The sequence below is a fragment of the Colius striatus genome, chromosome 6, assembly GCF_028858725.1.
Source record: "Colius striatus isolate bColStr4 chromosome 6, bColStr4.1.hap1, whole genome shotgun sequence".
In the NCBI taxonomy this organism is placed as follows: domain Eukaryota; kingdom Metazoa; phylum Chordata; class Aves; order Coliiformes; family Coliidae; genus Colius; species Colius striatus.
Window position 1 is genome coordinate 273,069 of NC_084764.1, and position 22,034 is coordinate 295,102.

A 22,034-nucleotide genomic window follows, 5' to 3' on the forward strand; every position below is an offset into this window, starting at 1 on the left:
TGAAGGGGAGGTACATGTATGCATCTAAGAACTTATGATGGAGGACTGCCATCCTGCACAGTTTGGCCTAAGCAAGGCCATGGGATTTGTGATTAATTTCATACAACTCCCAGAGAAAGCTGCAAAGCTCCCTCCATTTAGCCTGTAGGACATCTTACCCACCCTGTGCTCCCCACAGTACAATGGCAATCTAGTGCACCAAACAGACAAAGCCATAACAAGGGAAGGAGATGGTGAATCACAAGATTAAAAGCAGGCCACAGACATGCTGAGGCAGAACAGCAGCAGCAAAAGTGAAGAAGGAGATACTGCAGTGTCTGATGATGTCACTGAATGTAGGGTTCAAACATCCCAGCACCAACCATCTCCAAGATCAGATATATCCCAATCCTTTCCTTTCTTTATTGTGGCTATCCATTAAATCAAATTTACTTTGAAAACAGGCAAGGCAATGAAGAAATGTGAACAGCCAGAACCTCAGGTCCCATATAGTCACTGTAAACTCTAATGATGGATCTTGTCCAGAACTTACAGCAGCTAGAAGTATCATTCACCATGGCCACTTCAGACAACCTCATGCCGGACTTGGCCACAGCATAGATTCGACTCTCCTGGAACAAGAATACCACGAACAGCAATCGTCAGACAAAAACATGATTCCTGTAAAATGAAATGCTCATGTCACAGAATCACACCACAATCACACCTTTGGGCAGCAAGAAGGGGCCCTCTAAAAGACTGCTCTGTTCCACCAGATGTTGTGTGAATGACCATGGATGGAAATGTGCATCTGTGTGCAATTCTCTGAATAATAAGAGAGTTATAAATGCTGCAGAGATGACCTCCACAGACTGGAACACCTACATGCAATTACTAATGCAAAATTACTACATCACAGCTTATGAAAAGCTATTTTTTCCACTTTATGAACAATGCATTAAAATTAATCAAGAACAGCCTGAAAACAGGACTATTTATAGAGTCATCACCTGCAAAGGATTCCCATTCTCTGATAAGAGAACGAAAGAAATGCCTGGAATGATCTCAATAAGCCTCAGTTGTAACAACACAGAGCTTTTACTTCAAAGGATATCTAAGCAAACTGATAAAAACTCCAAGGGAGGAATCCAAATCTGTAACTAAATGCAATGTTATGACTGAGATATCAAAAAGTCGAAAAAGGATAAAAATCAGGAAAAAATTGTTTGAGACCAAGAGCTGTTGTAGCCTAATGATCTGGGGCTACTCAAAGATAAGCAGCACTTCTGAGACTGTTTTATTTCTTACCCATGATGGGAATCTGTGCAGTGGTGGTGTGGGAGGTTTACCTCCTGGGTCAGGTACACCAGCCTCAGAACTCACACCTTCTCTTTGCCCTGCAGAGAAGCCACCGGGTTCTTCATACACTCCAGCTTCTTCCCTCACTGGGCCACGTTCCGTCTCCATCTTCTCCAGTACCTCATCATCATCATCAATGTCTGTCTCCTTCACCTGCCCATGGCAGACTGAAGAGTCTGTTATGGGCTGGAAGGTGCTAGCCTCTAAGCTCATTACACGATGGAAAGAATTAGCCCCTGGCTGTGGTTGGCTGTAATGTCTCTTGGCTAGCTGGATACTGTCTCTTGGTGTATTGGGAGTTCGTATTTTTGGAAAGGTCATATTACTGCCAAGGCCACATTCCCTGCCTGCACCGAACGGATGTGCTGTAACAGTTGCTGTTGACACAACCAGGGGTGGCTCACCAGTTTGGAGCTGGCCCTTAAGCATGCTCAGTATTTCTCCAGAGGAAGAAGAGCCCAGCTGGTGGGAACGGAACCTGGCACTCAGATCATCCGAGAAGCGGGTGCTGTGCAAAGCCACTTGTTGCAAAGTGGTCACAGCACTACAGTTTCCTTCCAAAGGTGGCTGGAAAGTCAAAGCCTCAAGGATTCTTGTAGCGTCAGCTGGAGAGCCCAGTGATGTGGGGTCAGAGCACTCTAACCTGTGCTCAGAACTTACGGCTGGGAATATATCTTTCTCTGTGGAGAGATTCCAGCTTGTTGGGTCAGACACGAGCTTCAGCGTGCTCGGGGAAAGCAGAGATTTGTCCTCTCCATCCTCAGTAAGGGTGTCATTGGCAAGGACTATATTTGCTGTAGAGAGGACACATTTGGCAGGTCCCATCTGACGCGTGTGTCTGAAACCAGGTGCAAGGAGCACAGATCTCTGGTCTATCTTCTTGGCAAAAGAGGCCCGTGATGCTCTGGGCTTCAGAGAATTACAGCTCCAAATTGATTCAAAGGGAGGAACGCTGGTCATATCTATGATGGAGGAGAAGGAATGGTTAGGGCATTGAAATGCTTTGCTGTCTACAATGTTACTTGCTAGTGTAAGTTGGTCATGTCAGCTGTAGCTCAAAAGCACCCTGGCCTGGTTCGGATACAGAAGTGCTACATATTTATAAATGGGAATAATACGGAAATCGGGAAATTATTAATCCCTGTTTCTTACAAAAGTGGGATTAAGGGGTGTCTAAATTATCAGGCTTTGTGTTTGATGAGTTGTTGTTTTTTTCAGATATGAAAGGAAATAGAATGCTGCAGTGGCCAAAAGATAGCACGGAAAAAGTAATTTATCAGTGGTACCAATAACAGTTTGGACAGAAGTTCTGGCCTGGGAGCTTCCTAAAACACTGACAACAAATGTTGGAAGGGTACATGGAGAGAAGGACACCTCCATTTGCAATACTGTCTACTGTCGTTCCTGAAACATCCAGAGTGACCCAGCAGACAGGATACTGGCCTAGGCAAGCTTTCAGTCTAACTCAGTATAGCAGTTTTTACTCTTACTTATCCACAATTACGTCTCTTCCCTTAAAACAGTCATCAGAGGGAAGTGCACTTATCCACACAATACTTTGTCAAAACCTAAGTGGTCAGAACACTGCCTAGCTTGGCTTTGGACTCCAATGGCCCTACAGTGGTTTAAGACATCAAATAAGCCAGTATGGTTCCTTGCATTCCCTGGGACTAGATGAGGCTTCTCAACTATCACATCAGTCAGTGAGGTTACTCTCTCTGCAAGAATTTTCCCATAGCTTATTGCAATCCTTTTGTGCTACATGACACAAGCAGTCCTTTTTGTCAACAAGTTTTATAAGTTACATGTTTTTGCTGTGAAAACTTCATTTTTTCCTCTGTCCTTTCAGTTGCTACATTAGATGACATCAAAGACAGATCTTAGATTGCCTCCGCTGTTCGTTGTCTATTTAGTACCTATACTTTCCAATTCTTTTACTTTCTTCCTTTCCATAATTACTAGATTTAAAGACTATCCAAGTTCTACAGGTTCTGCTGAATAGCAGCTTTAGGGTGTGAGAAAGCGTGGATAAAACTTGAAGTGGCAGAGGATGTTACTTCACTTTATAATTGTGACTGACCTTGGCATTTATATATTGCCTGACTGCAACGAACCAAGTCATAAGATGCTTTGGAAATTGCATAAACATGGGTGAGCGTGACTCTGCACAGCCATAGCTGAAAATGCTGCCAGAAGATCAAACTACAGGTGTTGCTTAACCACTAAAGGAATTTACAGGGAAGTAGAAACAAACTAAAGACACAAAGTAACAGAGGGAAGGGCAAACATCAGAATAAATCGCTGGTTATTGTGGAGAGGCTGAAACCTGCTGTTGGAAACACAGCTATGAAAGCGACAATCATGAGAGCCTGACCTTGGCACTCAAGTCACAAGGAACTGAATGCTAACAAAACTATTCCTAACATATAATGCTGACAGACACAAATCCTGGCACACGTTTTCCCTGCCCTTGAGGTAAATCATTAGTGTAGAACTGAAAAGAGGCCATTCATATTAAATATTATTGCTGGTTTTGCAGCTTCCCAGATGTGACACAAGATGAAGCAGAGTAAGCTGTTGTTACTAGCATGGTAAGCAAGAAGAGATTTGTCTCTCTGCAGAGGTCTCTGAATTCAGTCTGGCACAGTGAGGCTAGTGGGGAATAAGAGGAGGGGGCAGGCCTGTTTACTGCCCAGAGTTGGGATTTAGGGAACACTTAATACCAGATTATTAACGCAGCTTACCAGGCATTCTCTTTTTGTAAACAGCCAGAGCCAGAGGGGATGAGAAAAACCCAGTCATAAAGCAGTTATCTAGAAACACTGTGGGATTTAGAAGGAATGTAGCCCTATTCCCTTGCTGTAGAGTGACAGGAATGCCAGGAAGACTTTTGCAGGAAAGAAATGCCTTCCTGCCTGCATGCTCAGTGAGGTTCTGGCTCACCTGACTACGACCAAACCAAGCTCACTAAAAAAAAAATCGAATAAGAAGAAAATGGTTAAGAGAGAATTTCCTCTTCAAAACGTGCTGTGATGAAAGTTGTTCATTTCAAGCCTTGGAGAACAAAGTTCTCCATCTATTCACCAAGGACAAACTGTAAAAGAACAAACACTGTCAGGAGCTTTCTCCAACAGAATCTGATAGCACAGAGGAGTCCAGCTTCTAAAGGCAAACCAGACGGCTGCTGCCTTGGCTCATTCAGTCTTCACTCAGCTCACATGCCAGCAGAGGCTCTGTGGGGGTGAGGATCATTCGCATGTGGAGGTAAAACGAAATACCTCAGGGACTTCTACCCTGCAGCACTGAAGTGAATGGGGTTTTGCTGTGTATTTCAATGAGTGCTTCCAATTCAGGAGCTCAGTGGCTTATTTTAATGGCAAAAACAGACTCTGAAAAAAGGGTCTGTGTTCAGTCACTGGTGGGAAACTAGTAAAAGAGTTTTTAAGTCAGGTAAGCAATGTATTTCTGTCTTAAAAATGGACCCACTGAGGAAGAGGGAAATTCTACCTCTTGCTCACAGTCACAATTGCTAATTTCTGACAAAGTTAAGAATAAAACCCCCGAAAGCTGACTTCCACTCATGTGGTGGTTTCTAGGCTGCAGTGCCAGATGAACACATTTACCTTGCAATGTATCCTGAAGGGCTTCAATGTGCTCCGTCAGCCTCTCATTACACTTTTTCAGGTGGTAATTTTCTAGCTCAAGCTATGAAACAACAACAATAGAAACTGAAAAAGCTGTGTGTGCATGTGTTCCACTATACAGAACATGTCTTCATCTCTATTACATTCAAATGTCTTAAAAGGAAAAAGCAAAAAAAAAAAAAAGGATGAGTCTACCAGTCACGTTGAAATCTTTTACTCAGCAGCTTCACTAGACAACCCACTTAAACACTTTGTTATGCTTTCTCAAACAGCCTCTCCATCTACTATTTGCTCTTCTCAAATAAGTCTTTTAATACAATTCCCTGCTATTGTTTACTATTTACTCTTGTTCCAGAAATAACTGCCATGAAAAATACAATTAAAAAAACCCTGTTACCCAGCAGAAGCGTTTTTCCCTCTCACCCTGCATGTGGTAAAATGAGATCTCCTGGATCCAGAGGACCAAAGGAAAAAAAAATTAGGGGTGAATTTATATTTGCAATTAACACACCAGTGATTCTTTGCAAATACGCCTTACATCTTTACTTTAAGTGTCTCAGCATATATTCTTTAAGGCACCAATGCTGCATGCAAAGAGGCTTCCCTCTTGATGGAATCCAACTTGAAATTGCATCTGTGGTGCTATCTAGAAAACCCATTTGCAACACAGGTGCTAAGTCCTTCAGTTGGCAGTGGTCCACTTGTGCATGATATGCTCCTACAATCAGCAGCTGGAATGAATTTCATTGCCAGTAAAGATACAATGCGAACACATGGTCCTGGCTTCACAGCAGGTCACAGCAAGTCAACCCCTGTGCTTCCTCCTTTGTGCTACACCAGGCAGTAAGGTAGATGCACCTTAAGTCATCTCATACAGGAAAATGAAAGAGAAAAAGCACAGCAGCCCAGTGAATTATCCAGGCTATCTAATGAGATTGCAAATTTACATTGTAATACAATTAATATCCACAAAGACTGTTTCTTCCAACTCCAACAAATTGACTTTCTGGCATAAAATGGGAAATCTATGGGTTTAACTTGGAATAAAAGAAAAAGACCAGATAGCCCCACTCCCAGTTTTAAAATATTACTTTAAAGCTATATGCTGACCCATTCCAGAGAGTACTGAATTAGGCCCAGATAGAGAGATAAGTCCACAGGATGGATAGGAGGGAGAGGTTAGACATTAGAAAATGATGGGCAGTAGGAAAACAACATTAGTCTGAGAGCAAATGAAAGAAGAGCAAAGGACATGTGTTTGTGTCACAGTTGCTTTGTCCAAAAAACAGACAGAAATTGCACCCAGAGAAAAGAGGGAGAGGCAGAGGAAGGCCAGGTGAAAGCCACTTGTGACTAGTAAATCTTCTTCAGAGACTGCTTTCAGGCATTAGTGACTTCACAGTCATCTACAGTTTGCCCAAAGCAGTAAATAGCCCTCAGTAAGAGAGACAACTCTAGCTCTGCAACTGAGTGTGTGTAGAGCCACACAAGCAGAAAGCCTCTGTTGAAGACTGATGGTCCTCAGGCTACTGTCCTGCATAGGAACCCACTGGCAGTGCAGCCTCTGTGTCTATTCGTGGGCCTTGAAACCTGGCAGCGAGTTGAAGACTCACCTCTCTCAGCTTAAATGTTACCCACTCTTTGATCTTGGCAGCTTTCTCTTGAACAATTTTGGCTTCCTCAGTCCTCAACTGTTTCTGTGCCAAAAAAAGATTAGATGTATCAGGAGAGTACAACTAACTCTTCTCAGCAAGTCACTGCATCAGGAGTAACTTAAACAATGAAGCATTCCAGCTGTAAGATTTAAGACTGCTATTATTATTTAGCTGGAACTCTGAAATATTCAATTTCTAAGTTGTCTTAAATGGTCCCTGGAGTCCAATTCCAAGGGCTGTTTCAAGCATCTGTTGTGGATTGCAAAATCCACCTCAGGTAATGATTGTCCACCTACCACAGTTTCTTTTGAGCACAGGCTGCAACTTTTCCTGTTTCAGATGGTTTTGCAATGTTGCTGATTGCTGTTGAGCATTAAGCAGCGCTTGTAAGGGATTTATAAAACACTATAATAATTCCAAGCAAAAGGAGTTCAACTGCTGCAAGCACAGGTGTAGAGTACAGACTTTAAAGGTGCATGAGAAGGAAATGAATACCAACAATGTACTTAACACAACATAATGGTCTCACTGAGAGAAAAACTAAGACCTGTTAGGAGGTTTGGAGATGATGTAAGTCATTGTTTGTTTACATATCCATTAAAACAGGTTCTATGCCACAGAAAAGTGTTATAGGGATGCTGTTGATTTGCACGACAATCCCTCCTATGTATCTGCATAGGCAATATTGCTACAACATCACTTTTGCAGCTGTGTTTTCTCAGCTGCACTTTTTTCCTTTTATGGGAATTTCCTTTGAAAGATGCTGGCTCGGTACTACAATCACCTGAAGCCTTCTGTTTATCTCCTGGGTGGCTTCATCAGAAGCAATGTGATTTAAACAACTACAAGGAAAAATCAGTTCCAGGGGACACAAAGGTGGGAGGGGGGAGAACATACTCTTTATGGCCCATTCAGCCCTGGTTTCTCTAACTAAATGCCAAAGGTATCACCTTGTGGGAGCAGTTTGTGGTTTCCCTTATAAATTATTTTTTTCCTGATGTGAACAAATACCAGTAATCAGAATAATAAAAATGTCAGTGCTTCCCTCCATGCCTACCATTTTTTTTTCCACAGTGAAGAGTGGAAGTTCACTTAATGAACCACAACTACACATTTAAAAGCTCTCACTCAAATATGTTGGCTGGCTGTAGAATAGATCTCGGCAACTTTATGGGTGGCAGTAACATCTTTAGTTGGGTATAATGAAAAAAAAAGTAATCAAATCTGATGCTTCAACAGGATTTATTTAGTTTTTCTCCTTCAATACAGCCATGTATGTTCTTGTTCATCAGGAACCAGTACCAGCCTTTGCTGGCGTCAGAATATTAGATCTGACATGAACAGTGCATCTACTCTAGTCTTTTGAATATCCATCACATGGGTAATACCTTTGAATCCCTAATGACCTGGACTAGTTTCAGAACAGGGAACATGAGGCAAAAATTCACAATATTGCAATGCTACATGGTGAAGTACAGTGTCCAGGTCTTGTTTAGGGTGCTAAAGTAGAATAGTAACATAATTACAGCATTGTCACAGAGCTTAGTGAGTCCTATCTTTAAGCAGAACCAATTCACTCAGGCACTGCACCCATACATAGAGTTATTGTGCTTTAAGACCCAGAAGCAGCTACAGATGCTATTGTGTGGTCTAGGCATGACCTCAATGTTCTCTTATGCCTCATCTCCATTCTACACTTGGTCTGAGTAAGTTCAGGCAGCTTACCAGTCTATTTTGCCCTTGAAATATGTGACAATTAGTTAAATGTAAAATATAACTCAAATGGCAAAGTATTTTTTGGTGTAAAATTCTAATGAGCTATTTCCTTTTAAAAGCAATTCACTTAGCAACATAAGAAGGCCTCATTCCTCATGTTATAAAGACCGCAGGGCAAAGCCTTCACCAGAGCTGAAATACAAGCCCTGCTGTAGCTGTAGTAGCTTCCTCCCACCAACTGAGAATGAAGAGACTAGTAACTATCCATCCTGTGAAACAGCTGCTCTTTCATAACGAAGACGTCTGATGAGGGATGAACTGTTCTAAAGGGTTGCTGAGGAAGGGGAAAAGTCCCTTCCCAAGAAGCAGTATATGCCAAGTCAGAGATGATTTTGCAGAACAACCTGGCCAGAGAAATACAGTGACCAGACTCTAGCATCACAATTTACCTCTCAATGCCAACATAAGGAAGTCTTTTATGGACATTGACAGATATCATATAACAAAGGGACAAGGGCTACTGAGGCTGAATGGATATTTTTGTCTGAACAGAGGAAGGAAGGAAGGAAGGAAGGAAAAGACCTTGCAGTGAGCAAGACATCATTTTACAGCTCATCTGAAGGCAAAAGAGAGTCTAATAAGCAAAGGAGACATAATCCTTTAAAATACGTGTTACAGAGTCCCTCAAATTCATGAAAGCTACAGGTCTCCCTGTAGAATACAGCTACCTGTTTTGTTAGCTGTGTCTCCAGTCTGTTGATCAGATCTTCCTTTCCTTGGACTGTACCCATCAGCTCCTGGTATTTCCTGTGCAGAGTGCTGTCTGCTTCAATAGTCTTCATGTTAGCAAGTTTTATCTTCTCTTCCATAACTCTGACCTGTAATGACAATCAGAGAGAGATAAAAAACTCCAAAACAATGCAAGTGAAGGAACTTCTTGTTTGGTGGTAAGAACCTAACAGAGCATTTGTGGGTTTCATATTTTTGAAGTACAGAAAGAAAAAAAAACCCCTTCAGGTCAAATTTTACATCAACAACTGTGAAAAGAATATTGTCAGTTCATTTGTCATGTTGAAGTAGTAACACTGAACCACAAACAGATAAACACATTGTGGATTGTGACATATTTGCACACTTAGTTAAAAAGACTAGACAGGTATCATAATCTACACAGACATATGGGCAAGGTGCACCGCATTATCCTCTTTTGCAATACTGTGGTCAGCTTTTTACCTTCCTATAGGGAAACATGCATAGTTGAAACCTATGTTTCTCAATATGCTAATTTGTTTCACCATTACCTCACCCTGTTGTAATGAATTATAAGACTTCATTTCTAAAGGTGAATGCAATTCTGTCAACTCAAACCTGCTAACTGCAGCGTTTGATGATGAAAAATATGTGATTCCAACACATCCCAGAGAGACTAAACTGCAAAGAAACCAACTCCAGATACCATTAATTTGGCATCAGTTTAGAACCAGGAAGGCAGCACACAGGCAACGATCTGAGCACTTCACAGAGTCTGTGCAAGAGAGTTACTTATGCCCTGTTGAGCAGTCTACACTTCATTCTTGCAGAAACTGTGTTTTGTCCTCCTGTCTGCCTGCATTAGGCAGAGAAGCAAACTGCCTCTTTCTCAGAAAGGTAGGCACCCAACATCCAAGCCCGGAAACTAAGCCTGCTGAGTCGGATGTGTTTTCATTAGAGTTTAGGGTGATTATAGTAAAAAGAAACGGCCTCTCCTTTCTGTCTGATGCCCAAATGCTGACTCTCTCCTAGAGGCTCAGAGAGGGGACTGCATACATGTGATTTCCTTAATTGAGGCTGGCAGCTACAGAAAAACCATTGAATTAACAAATCCAAGCCCCTAGACTCCTGGAGAGAAAGATAACAAGGGATTTTGCACTTGACGTGCTGTCCTCTCATTTGTCAGCTGCTTCTCATTCATGGCAAATATATTCCTCAGTGGAAGGGAATGGTCCTGCTCCTATGCTGTCACTTCTTCAGGCTGTCAGTAATAAAGTTTTTCTCTAGGAAATACTATCTGGATGTGGATAAGGCTATTGGAAAGGTAAGCTTTGAGAGTTGCTAGTCTTTAAGACCTGCCAACATATGACTGTAGAAGCGCTGGTGTCAGGTGAGTGGAGGCAACCTTCATTTATTCTACACCTTCCCAGACAAGCTCTCCCTTTCTTGGCCCTTCTCTGATCTGGATTTGACTTGTTCTCCACCCGCTCTTTTGCTGTCATTGCATCTTACCATATCATAGACACTACTCCTGTCATTGAGGTTTTTGCTAGTATGAAACCTCCTTCATTGGCTTGTGGCAATAACTGTATTTCCTGCAGATGCTTTCAGTGACTTTACCTTTGCCTGTCTTGGTTGAGTGTAGACTTACTGATACTACTCTCAAGAACAGTTGCTGTTCTTGCAGTTGCTGATCTGGCATAGAGGCCAACAGCATGGTGACTAGACATAGCATCTTTCCTATATTTAAGCTGATCAGAAAAGAATCTTGATGTCAATATCAAACTGGTGTGGAATAGTTTGTTCTACAGACAGAACACCTTATCAGGTACTTCAAGGTCTTGGTTCCTAGACAGTATGTTTCCCAGTGCTTATAATACTGCCAATTCAGTCCTTCACTACTGAAGTCATCATCCATGGCCATTATTAGCCTTCTTGCACAGCTTTTAGTTCTGCACTTTAATCTTTGCCACAATGCTCAGTCCTGCAGCTCTTGTCCAGACAGAGGCAGTTGGTTCACTTCAAATCTTTCCTTCAGCAGGAATCTGCAGTGGTGCAGGAGCTCAGACCATCTGTCCTTCCTGGATCTTCTGTTTTTATAACACTCCCTACAGCACAGACTGTATGACAGTCTGCTTCCCAAAGATTCTTTACAGTCTGTTCCCAAATTGAAATATCTCCCTCTCTCTTCCCTCTCCATTGTTCAAGACACATAGAAGGACTAACTTGGACAATATGCCCAATTTTTAGATGGTTACAGTAACATGCAATGAATCCAGCTCTTACTGTTTTTTTCTCCATGGGCTCCTAAGCCAGAGCAGTAATTACTAAAAAGAAAGTTCAGAACAACTGATAGGTTTTGCAGACACACTCTTACTTCTCCTGCAGAACCTTCTCTACTTGTAGACAAGCCCTTACCAGTACTCTTTAGTAATTGTTTTCTCAGGACTTGCCAGGCAGCTCTATCTCTACTCTTTCATCCTGAGATACACCACCTTCTTCCTTTTCCTTAACCAAACATGCCTATCATAGATGAGGGGGCTGTGAAGCTGAGAGGCAGATATAAGGTGCTAGTTTTCACTTAAGGTTGAACCTACTCAGAGACCTATTCACAGCTCAGGCACAAAGACTGGGAAGTAGACAGGAAAATCCATTCACCACTGTAAATCAATGTTTCCCTAGCAGAGTACAGCACTGCAGAGTGCTGTCTGTATGCTTAGACTGGAGGGAATTTAGAATAAGTTACTGCTGGGCTTGTACCAGAGCACAAATGAGAGAGTCTCTTACCTGTTTCTCTGCATCCTCAGCTCTTTGTTCTGCTTCTATTACTCTCTGTTCCAATTCCTGCATCTTCAGAGACAGAAGAGAAGGAGGGGAGAGGGAGAAAGAAGGAAAAGAAATCAATATCATCTGGAAATTCACCTTTTTTTCCTCAGGAATCTTCCATTTCTTGTGCAGGTCTACAGATCTTTGGCATCTTTTGGGTTAACTGGACAGCTTAGACCAGGGGGAAAAAAAAAAAGCCTTTGACCTTTTTCAGTCTTCTGCCCTACTTTGAATTTACCAGAACTGTTCTCTCATTAGTGAGCTTCATTGTTCATTACATGGGTCAAGGGAATAGTCCCAAAGTCTTGACCCCATCTCTACAATTTACACGCCATGGGCTGTCCCTGCAAGAAGCCTGTCTACAGTGTGTTGCTCTTTCCTGGTTTTATTTCAGCTAGGGTTCATTCACAAAGGTAAATAAAAATGAATACATCTGAGAAAGCTCACAGTAGGTTCTCTACAATGCTGCTTTATAACCAATGAATCCTTAGCTTTGGCTTCAAAAGCATTACAGGCTCACAACTGACAAGATGAACAATGATCTTAATTTTTCTATGCTTTTTATGGTAAAGAGCTTTGCAAACTGACCATTCTGTGGTTCTTGCTGCTACTGAAGTCAAAGGACACTGAACAGAATTTTATGCTAAATGTATATAAATCACTTCATTCCCAGTGAGACGCAGACGTATCTGGGTAGGGGTTCCTCTAAAAACTAACCACTAAGCCCACTTTGGTTTTGGTTATTTTTTCTTAAAGTAGCAGCTAGGCATCTCATTCAGAGTTTGCAAGGTCATCTGCCACCACCTGCCCTGCTTCAGTGGGTCTCAGACTTAACATCAGTAAAATGAAGTCGATGACACTGTTTCACCCACTGAGCTGCAACGTGTAAGGAATGCATCACAGTTTCCAGCATTTACTTGTGTTTTATTCATGAAGGAATGACATAGAAGCAGCTTCAGGAGATGTGAAAGAATCATGCTTCAAGCAGAAGACAAACTATAAGAGGAAACTGAGTTCCTTTACTCTGCAATGCATTTTATGATCCTTGATACATAACCAAGCACTGGAGCCAAGTATTTGGGTTGGTCTTTAGGAGGACCAAAGCAATATTTCTGAAAATGAGACTTATTCCTCTTGGGCTGATCATCCGGAATGGAGATGACAGTATTCCTGTGTTTCCACTTCCCTTCCTTCAGAAGGCAACAAGATAACTCTCCTTTTCATACACACTGATGGTAAGAGCAGACTGACACCTATTGGCAAACATACCAGAAAGGTACATGTACGGAGACACTTCAATAGTCATGTAACTAAAAGCCATGCCATAACAAATTCAAAATATCAGAAAGTGACACATTTAGTATGGTACCTCTTAGGTTTGCCTTTTCAGTGGAAAAATCAAGGGCATCACAGCCTATAGAGCTTAATATCCAAATCAAGGACATTTATTTGACAGAAGGACAGAGACATGGCACAGAAGACTGCACAGACAGCCAAAGGTGCTCTGACCAAAGACCCGGTCTCTGAGAATCTTGGTGGAGCCTCAGGTCAAGGCAATCTAACAATGACAGCAATCGTCTGGGTTATTACATGGGTTTGTGTCCATTAGGGACAGTCATTTACTCACTCATTTATCTATTTGTCTCTGGGGAGTCATCACACAGGCAGGTAGCAGCAAAATATATTGCTGAAAGGCAGATGCTAACTGGAGAGGTACTATACCTTGTGAAATAAGGGTTCTTTATGACAGTAGCTTTGGAGTCAATGGCCTCTCCTCATTTTCTGATGAACTGACAGAGTCTACATTAACAGACTTTAGATGACTCTGTGGGCCTTTTCCCAAAGGCTATCCTCTTAGACTAATAATTCAGTCCTCTATAAGCTGGGAAACACTCAGGTTATTTTCAGAAGACAGAGCTGTTGTGACTGAAAATCCCCTTGTTGTTGCAGCCTTATGACAGTTTGTTTTGCATTGTCAGCAGTCTTGGATCCTGATCAGGACACAGAATGTATGTTGGGACCATTCCTGATCACTGAAGAGTTATGAAAGTTCTTGTGCAAGCAGGGTGACCTGGCTAAGTTCCAGTCAGATCAATTACTTTTGTCACCCTAATACTCTCCATAGCCTTAAATGAACTTGTACTTTGCTTAACTTCCTGTACGGCATTATTGTGCTGTCCTACTAAGAACTGTTAAATAACTGCTGTGTTTCTCATGTACACAAAATAATTACTTCCCCCAGCTATCTCACTGGAGAGCATTCAAATTGAATACATCCATGCTTGTAGGGCTCTTTCAAATCTGCCAATGAATTAATAATAATGCTTGGTATTTACATGGGTCCTTTCATTCAAAATGCTTTTTAATTTGACAAATGTCACTAAGCAACTTGAAGCAGGTCACATAAAATCATAGTGACTAAGCCAAATTCAAGTAACACCCCTCCCAAACATTAGCCCAGTCAGCTTGTATGGAGGGAAACAGGTCCAGTTGTATAGCCATGCTTGCACGAGACAAAAGAGGCTTTTTGCAAATGTTCATTTTTTATTGAAGTAAGACAGAGGCAGGTTAAAAGCCACCCAGATAACCCTTCTAAAAGCTGCAAAAGATCCTCTTATCAGCCATTCCCACAGCCTTTTCTTCTTCCATGCTCAGAACACCTAAATAAAATGGAGTGAAAAAAGTTCCTGCATGTCTCAGCCTCATTTTCCTCCCATTGCTCTCTCCCAGAGCTCACTCCTAACCAGGTCATCTTGCTGCCAAGGCAACAGCCCGCTATGCACTCACCAATAGAGGAGTATCCCTTTGTGTGCATACAAGAAAGTCAGAGTGGAAACAACTGCCTGTTTCCAAAGAGACCAGATCCCTGCTGATGTCCACAACAAGGCAGGACCCAGGGATCTCATACCCTTTGTGTGCATACAAGAAAGTCAGAGTGGAAACAACTGCCTGTTTCCAAAGAGACCAGATCCCTGCTGATGTCCACAAGGCAGGACCCAGGGATCTCATACCCTGCAGGGGTCCAGCAGGATGGCAGAGCTTTGTCTTGGAGGCCAGGGGCTGGGGATCCTCTGCTGCTCGGGCAGCATTGCTCAATAGCCAAGACCAGGCTACAAACATGGAAGTTCACATCACGTGAAGGAGAGCACTGGGAGTTAAATCTCTGGGTTTTAAATTCCTCATGCTCTGAACAGTGATCTAGATTATTCAATCTAAGCGGATTTCAAAAATCTGAAGTATTTAAACTGTTAGCAGATATCGTACTACCAATGCCAGGCAGGAGTGGTTTGGGGGTTTTTTGAGAGTTATCATAGTAAAATATACCTTAAAATCATAAAATTGGTTTAAAAACAACTATTTTAAAGTGTGTGGGATCAGGATTCCAAGTATTTCAATCAGTAGTTTCCAGGCCTCTGAGATTACTTAGCTGGTGAGCATGTATCACATCATTGTTAATTTTGCTCTTAGCTTTCACTGGCAAACCCCTTTTTTTTAGTTTTTCTGTTGCTGCAAACCACGTCAGAGGATCTCAGGGACAATGCTCACTACAGGATGGCAATAGAGCTTCAAACTGTGCCCATTTCACATTTTTCCAGATCATCTCCCCTGCCCCCCATAAAAAACGTTTTGAAAATGCAATACTCAGTTAAATACATCTGAAGTTCTTCATCCCCACAGACACAACTCTAAGGGGAAAAAAAGCACAGTAGCTGTAAAATCTGTGGTAAAAATCCCTGGAGTTGGCATCACATAAAGCATGTACCTCCTTCAGTTGTGCATCACTGCCCATCTGAGAGGGAGAAAGATGCAGTGTGGACAGAAGCTCCAGTTGCTGTAACTGGGAGGGAGCCTTATGGTGATTGAGATGCTGGGAAGAGGGGGCTCTGAGCGAGTCATTGCAGAGCGGTCAGTGTTGAGCATCAGATGCTGTACTAAGCACCTGCTCCGGTTCCTGGCGTTCACCTGTATCAGGAGAGTCTGATGGAGCTGCCCCAGAGTCCCTGAGTTCTCCCCTTCTCACGTGACATTCAGTGTTGGGAACTGCAAACCTGCTAGCTCTTTGACCCTTCAAGTAAGCCTACCAGGGGGCTGTACATGTGGTTACAGAGTAATCTGATCGCTGAACCAAGCTGCTCCTTCATCTTAACAAAGGGAACATCACTTTGACTGAAACGCTGCATTAATGGCAGTCAGGCCCCTTCCTTGAGGAGCTCCCTAAAACAGATAAAATGCTTCACATTCTGAAACAAAGAAGGAAACCCCCAGTAATCTACAAACTTGGATTTTATGCAAATTAGAGGTTAGTGAAAAAGCTTTAATTCAATTTTAAAAATACTTCAATTTAAGGTAAAGAAAAAACACCAAAAATCAACACCATGATGAATACAACAAACAAAACAACAACAACAAAAAAACCAAACCCAAGAAAGCCTTAAAATCTTTGCCATTCCTCTCCCTATGATTGCAAACAAGTTCACTTAGTGCACTTGAAAGAGATCAGCAGGAGATGCCTCTAAAACCACAGATGCCACACAAGTTTCTAACATCCAGATCTCAAGTATTTCAGTCCTACTCTTCAGCATCCCCAAAACATTTTGACTAGTCTTAACATTACAGCATAATTTGTACTCCTGCAAGGTTTTCTATTGCCAGACAAGTGCTGATGCTGCTGCTCTTATCCACAATGTTCATTTTTGCTATACAGCTGCCTCAGATACTTCAGACATTCCAAATCTTGCAGGTACAGTGTTTTCCAGTAGATTCCAAACATCTCTAGATTTTCCAATAAACAAGGGCAAATTCTTATTGTCAATGATGCCACTCTACACCACCCTGACAGGCACATCTCTATATCTCAAGTGACACGCAGAGTGCAATGACATACCATAATCGAGGAAGAAATCCTCACTGCAAGTAACAGTTGTATTGGACAGCTCAGCATTTAGGGATTTTTTGCTTTCATGCCATAACTCACTGTAAAGTAGAGGAAGCCACCATTGTCTCACCTTTTCAGCTAACAGCTCTCGGATCTTGCTTGCCTGCAGCCGGAATTTGAAGAGCTGAGACTCCAACTCAAGGCATCGCTTTTGCCAGTCAATACAGCTGCCATTCTCTACTGTGAGTTCTGCCATTGTGAAGTTAATCATCCATTTGGGATGTCGTCTGAGCTGCTCTGAAAAGCCTATGGAAGATAGGGGGGGAAAAATCGTATTTTAGAAGGGCAAACTTTTCACTCCTTGTGCCTAGTCTTCCTTGGTCTATCTTACAGGACTGGTAATGCAAACAGAAGATGAAATGGTACTCTCCCAAGTTATTGATATTGCCAGAGGTCACTCTTTTAATGGATAACAGATAAATATTCAAATAAACTTTTACCTTTAGAGTCAGTAAATAATTTACTAATGCACCATTCTGTACATTCCACAAACAGCCTTACTGCCATCCTTAACAGCCTCGCTCAGCATCTACCTATAGACTAGGAGTTTTTCACTCCTGCCTCCTTTGTACCAGCATGGCTGTGAACTCTCAAGTCACTAAAACCTCTTACACGTAACTCAGGTCACAGACCCATTACTAACTTGGGGCACTATTGTCTTATTTCATACAGACTGCGTAAAGAGGCTGTGATGTATAAAACAACAGTGTTTGCAATCCCTAACTACTTGACACAGTCTGCCCACAAAAAAAATGGAAGAGTAGCTGTACCACCGTATCTCAGCAATTGCTCTGTTAAAACATAATGAACATACTCCTAGTCAGGAATAAACAAGGGCTGAAGAAAAGATATGCAGGTCTACTGAAGTCCTTGTAGATGTCAAGAGATACATACAACAAAGTGGGAAAGAGCTGTAGGTTTTCAAGTTGTTTCATTTTCTTACTAGGTAAGCGTTCAGACATTTTGGATACTTTGTGCTCATTATAAAAGATATGTAACATGCTGGTAGTAATTGTCTTTAAATTCAAGTCTTTGTGAATACTCATGGAAAGGCTTTATAATATCAACCTGGCATATGCAGTCTAGCAGCCAGTTGTATTACGCTACAAAAACAAATGTTTACAAAACCAGAACAATTAGTAGTTCAGCAGCTTCATCAAAACACTGAATCCATACTTATTAAAGGCACTTCTCACTTGCTGACAGGCAAACTTGGTGCCTCCCTGAACTGGGAACGAAGTGACAGACCAAGTCTTGGGAGAAAGCAGTTACTCTGACCCATTGCCTTTACATCTGCCTTGGCAAGGTGGGAAAGCTTAAGATGTCCTTCTAGTTGTACCCACAGGCTCATTTTTTGCATGTAATAGACCCAATATTCCAATATGCAAGTTACACTGAGTATACATAATAACACAAGTATACATAGCACGGAAAGCCACTTCATGCAGCTATATCCCTGCTGTTCTGAATTCAGGTCCGTTTCCTATCCTTTAGCTACAAACAGTACCTGTGAATTATGTTATTTGCAGGTTGCTTTTGTCAGTAATAGAAAGGTTTCCAGACAGCAAGTTGCCTGCTACTCAAATGATTTCTGAACTACTATTCTAAGTCAGAAGGTAGACTTAAGTTAAACAAGGAAAAGCCACACTCATGTCCAGTACCATGTCACTGAAAATACTTTGCAACAGAAGACCAGTATTTCTACATGCAGCACACCTACAGCGCTACAGAAATACAGAGACCATTCTTTTCCACAGCACCTGTTCCAGCTTCAGTGTACAGCATATAAAAGAGCTGGATTTTATCTTTCTTACTCCCCTTGGTAGACACGGGTGACCACAACTGCATCTGAAGGGCAGCATGTAGCCTCACCAAAGCGTGTGTAAAGGCATCCTGTACATCCCGGTCTCCTAGACAACACCTCACCCCACTGCATCTGCATATAATTTTCAGCTATCACTTTACTTACAATAGGAACCAGTACAACTGTGATAAATGTAACACATGAAGAGACTGAGATTTCTTCCCATGTCACTGCATTAACACCGATACAGCCAATGGCCAAAACTCAATGTGGAAACCCTGTACTATCAATCAACTCCCTGCCCCTGTCACCTCATTTTCCACTTTATAACCAGTTTAACCCCCCAGCTTTTTAACCCTGAGGCATCGCTATTATTCAGCCACACAGTCATTTCATTTCCCGTTTACAAGCGCAGGCTGGGATGTGCAGATCATGAGTAAAAAATGATGTGATGAACCGTGGGAAGGCTTGGTGAGGGCCAGGGGAAAAAAAAAAACAAAAACAAAACCAAAAAACAAAACCAAAAGACTATTATTTTCCCCCCTCTACCTCAGTGCATGTAGGTTGACTAGTAAATGTGCCGGAAGGTGGGAAGAGAGCTCCTGGTTTTGCCACTCTGCCTCCACAGGTCTTGCCCCGCACACCTCGGCTTACCAGGGAGACAGAAAAGACCGTGGGACTTACACGTTTACGCTTAGGCCACGTTTTCCCCCCTCTTGTGGCCGTTCCTCCCCCCATCTCCTCCAAGTAGCTTTAAGGACCAAAGTCCCAGACATGAAGTCAAGACTATTCATTTTCAGCAGCAAACTTCAATGAGCAGAGATGGCACATCATCCCCAGCACGCTACCGACAGCCTCCTTACCGTCACCTCGCCCGAAGAGAGGGCGCAGACAGGCAGTGAGAGCCGGCCCCGCGCTGCCCGCCGCTCCGGAGCGCCCGCCCGAGCGCTCGCCGCTGGCAGCCGCCGCCCCGGCAGCGCGGACGGGGCCGGGCCGCCCGCGCCCGCCGCCGCGCTCACCTGAGAGGGCGCAGGGATCTCCCCAAGGCGTGGCCGGGCCGGACCGTGACAGGCGCGGGCGGCTGCGCGGCGCCGGGTGTCAGGCAGGTGCCCGGCACGGCTTCTGTCCCATTCAGCACTTTCCCGTTTTCCTTCCAGCGGGAGAGCCCGGCTCAAATATCAGAGCCAGCCCTCCCGAGGAGCGCAGGAACTGACATCACCCGCCCCGGGCTTTTAACCCCTTCTCGGGCGAGGCAGGTGGGGCGGGCAGTGTCCTGCCCCGGGTGCGGGGGCTGCTCGGGAGGCGAGGAGCCGCAGCCGCCCTCAGCGCCCGGCGGAAACATCCCTCCTGCCCGCCCACCCGGCACCCTCAGGGGCTGACCTCGGGGCTGGGAACGCGGCAAACAGGTAGGTGTTGACGGGACGTCCCTGCACCGTGCAGCCTCCCCTGAGGCGTGCAGCCATCTTGTGCCGCCAAGCACCTTTGGGCCAAGGCCGAACGGCGCTGCAGGCCCGCCGTGGGCAGAGCCGCTGGCGGCTGTGCGCTTCTTCCTCGGGCCTCCCAAGCAGGTAAGCGTTTGTGTCTGGCTCGTGTCTCCAGGTATCACCCTTGCAGTCAACTCCCAGCCTTCGGAGATGATGTTCCCAAACCACTCCCTGCGCTGAGGCACAGCAGTGTTTCTGTGGAGCAGCATGGCATCGACAGGCCATGCTGCCCCTCACCTCCCACCACCGCCCTCAAGGGCTGTCGGAGTCATTCCAGGCTCCATCTGGCACACCCTTCACTTGTAGGCAGCCCCAAGACATGGGGTTGGTGCCAGAATGGAGGTGAACACCGAATTAATGTAACGAAGGCACTCCTGACCACAGGACACCATCCTGCCCCACATGCTTGGGCCATCTCTCACAGAAAATGGGCGAAACAAACAGGCCCCAAATGGTCCCATCGTTTACTGAGCTACTTTACATGCAGCAATCCTTTATATTCATATATATTGACTTATATGAATACATCTTACCGGTGTTAGTCAGACAGAGCTGTTGATCCTACTGCCAAGGAAGGCCAGCTACTGGGAATGAGTTTGGGCACACCTCCAGGGCTCTGGGCCTGACCAGTCTGTTTCAAACAGAAAGAACATTCATTCTGGTTCAGGTTTCACAAGTACTTCTTACTTGCTCCATTATCAGGCATGTTACTTCCATCAAAGGTACTTTAAACATGGACTTCTGCATTGCCTGCTTCCCTGCCATGAAAGGTGGTCTTAACAAAGTGAGTGTGGCATGCTGGGGAAGGGCTGCACCAAAAAGATGTCTTCAGTGAGTATGAGAGATCTGTGAGCACTCTGAAACTGTGCTTTGGCTTTTGTTGAGACTACCCATACAAAACAGGGCAGTCTGAAATAAACAGGCTTGCAACAATGTATGGAAGAAGCAGGCAGGAGAACCGAACAAAATTATCTCCTAGAACTGCAAGCAATGCTATCTATTCACTAGGCATGGTTAAACAAGGTCTCAAGTGCGGTTATCTCACTCACAGGTCTATTGCCTGGTCCAGATTTGCTGTCTATTAAACATTTGTTGTAAACTCTTTAATCACATCAATAGTGAGATTTCACTGGTGTCTTGGCAGAGAAACAATGAGTAACAAATTACTTACTATGCACAAATATAAAGACCAATGTGATTGTCTAAAATATAGAAATATGACTAAAAACATAAGGTCAAGATTTGGACACTGGAGTGACCAAAGGCAGGCTCAGAAAACTGTACCTCATTATCCAAATAAGTAGTCAGATTTCCAAAGACTTTGTGAACCTTGCAGTTCCATAAAGATTTCCTTGCTTTAGATTTCTCATCCGTTTCCAGTTTCATGGGAATTTGGCTGAATGAAGCCGCTTGTTTCTTTCTAGCTAAAAGACAAAGCATGCATTACAAAGCTGGTTCAGGCAGAGAGCAGGACAGCACTACACAGAGATGGCCAGAGAGCCAAGTGGAGACAGGCAAAGGACTGAAAAGAAACAGGCATCTGGTGAGGAGCTCTCCCATTCAGGCAGCCCAGCAGGGACAGGCAGGAATGCAGGCAGAGATGGAGATGGCTGTTAGGACAGTGTCACTCAAAGAGATTTCTCCAGCAGTTCCCAGTGGAAGGGACTCTAATTGCCTGGAGTATGTTATGTGTGAGCCTATATTAATCATTAGAATTGTAATAAATAACCAGAACCAATGAAATTTGTGGCACTCTATAGGTATTTCAGAGGGCAAAAGGTAGCTTCAGGCTTTACAGAGTCCCCTCCTGAACTGAGGCTGGCCAAAGACAAATGGGAAGGGCAGCTATTCCTGTCATGCTCCCTGTCCTATTCCTGATTC

At 43.5% G+C, this 22,034-nt stretch overlaps 2 protein-coding genes across 3 annotated transcripts in view; one reads left to right on the forward strand and one right to left on the reverse strand.

The window, feature by feature from the left end:
* The window catches only part of PLEKHH1 (pleckstrin homology, MyTH4 and FERM domain containing H1), a 40,156-nt gene extending 20,411 nt beyond the window's left edge, over positions 1–19,745 (reverse strand). The window contains exons 1-8 of the mRNA XM_061997904.1: positions 19,689–19,745; positions 16,936–17,111; positions 11,891–11,953; positions 9,082–9,231; positions 6,596–6,679; positions 4,962–5,043; positions 1,288–2,300; positions 533–611 (exon numbers count right to left, since the gene is read on the reverse strand). Of these exons, the coding sequence (XP_061853888.1) occupies positions 533–611; positions 1,288–2,300; positions 4,962–5,043; positions 6,596–6,679; positions 9,082–9,231; positions 11,891–11,953; positions 16,936–17,076 (1,612 nt within the window). The 5' untranslated portion in view covers positions 17,077–17,111; positions 19,689–19,745. The remainder of the gene's footprint in view (positions 1–532; positions 612–1,287; positions 2,301–4,961; positions 5,044–6,595; positions 6,680–9,081; positions 9,232–11,890; positions 11,954–16,935; positions 17,112–19,688) is intronic.
* A 181-nt stretch (positions 19,746–19,926) lies between these two features.
* The window catches only part of TMEM229B (transmembrane protein 229B), a 55,709-nt gene continuing 53,601 nt past the window's right edge, over positions 19,927–22,034 (forward strand). Inside the window, exon 1 of one of the 2 annotated variants that reach the window (XM_061998751.1) lies at positions 19,927–20,237. The gene's annotated coding sequence lies outside the window, so the exon portion shown is untranslated. The remainder of the gene's footprint in view (positions 20,238–22,034) is intronic. The other variant, XM_061998752.1, reaches the window with a different exon arrangement.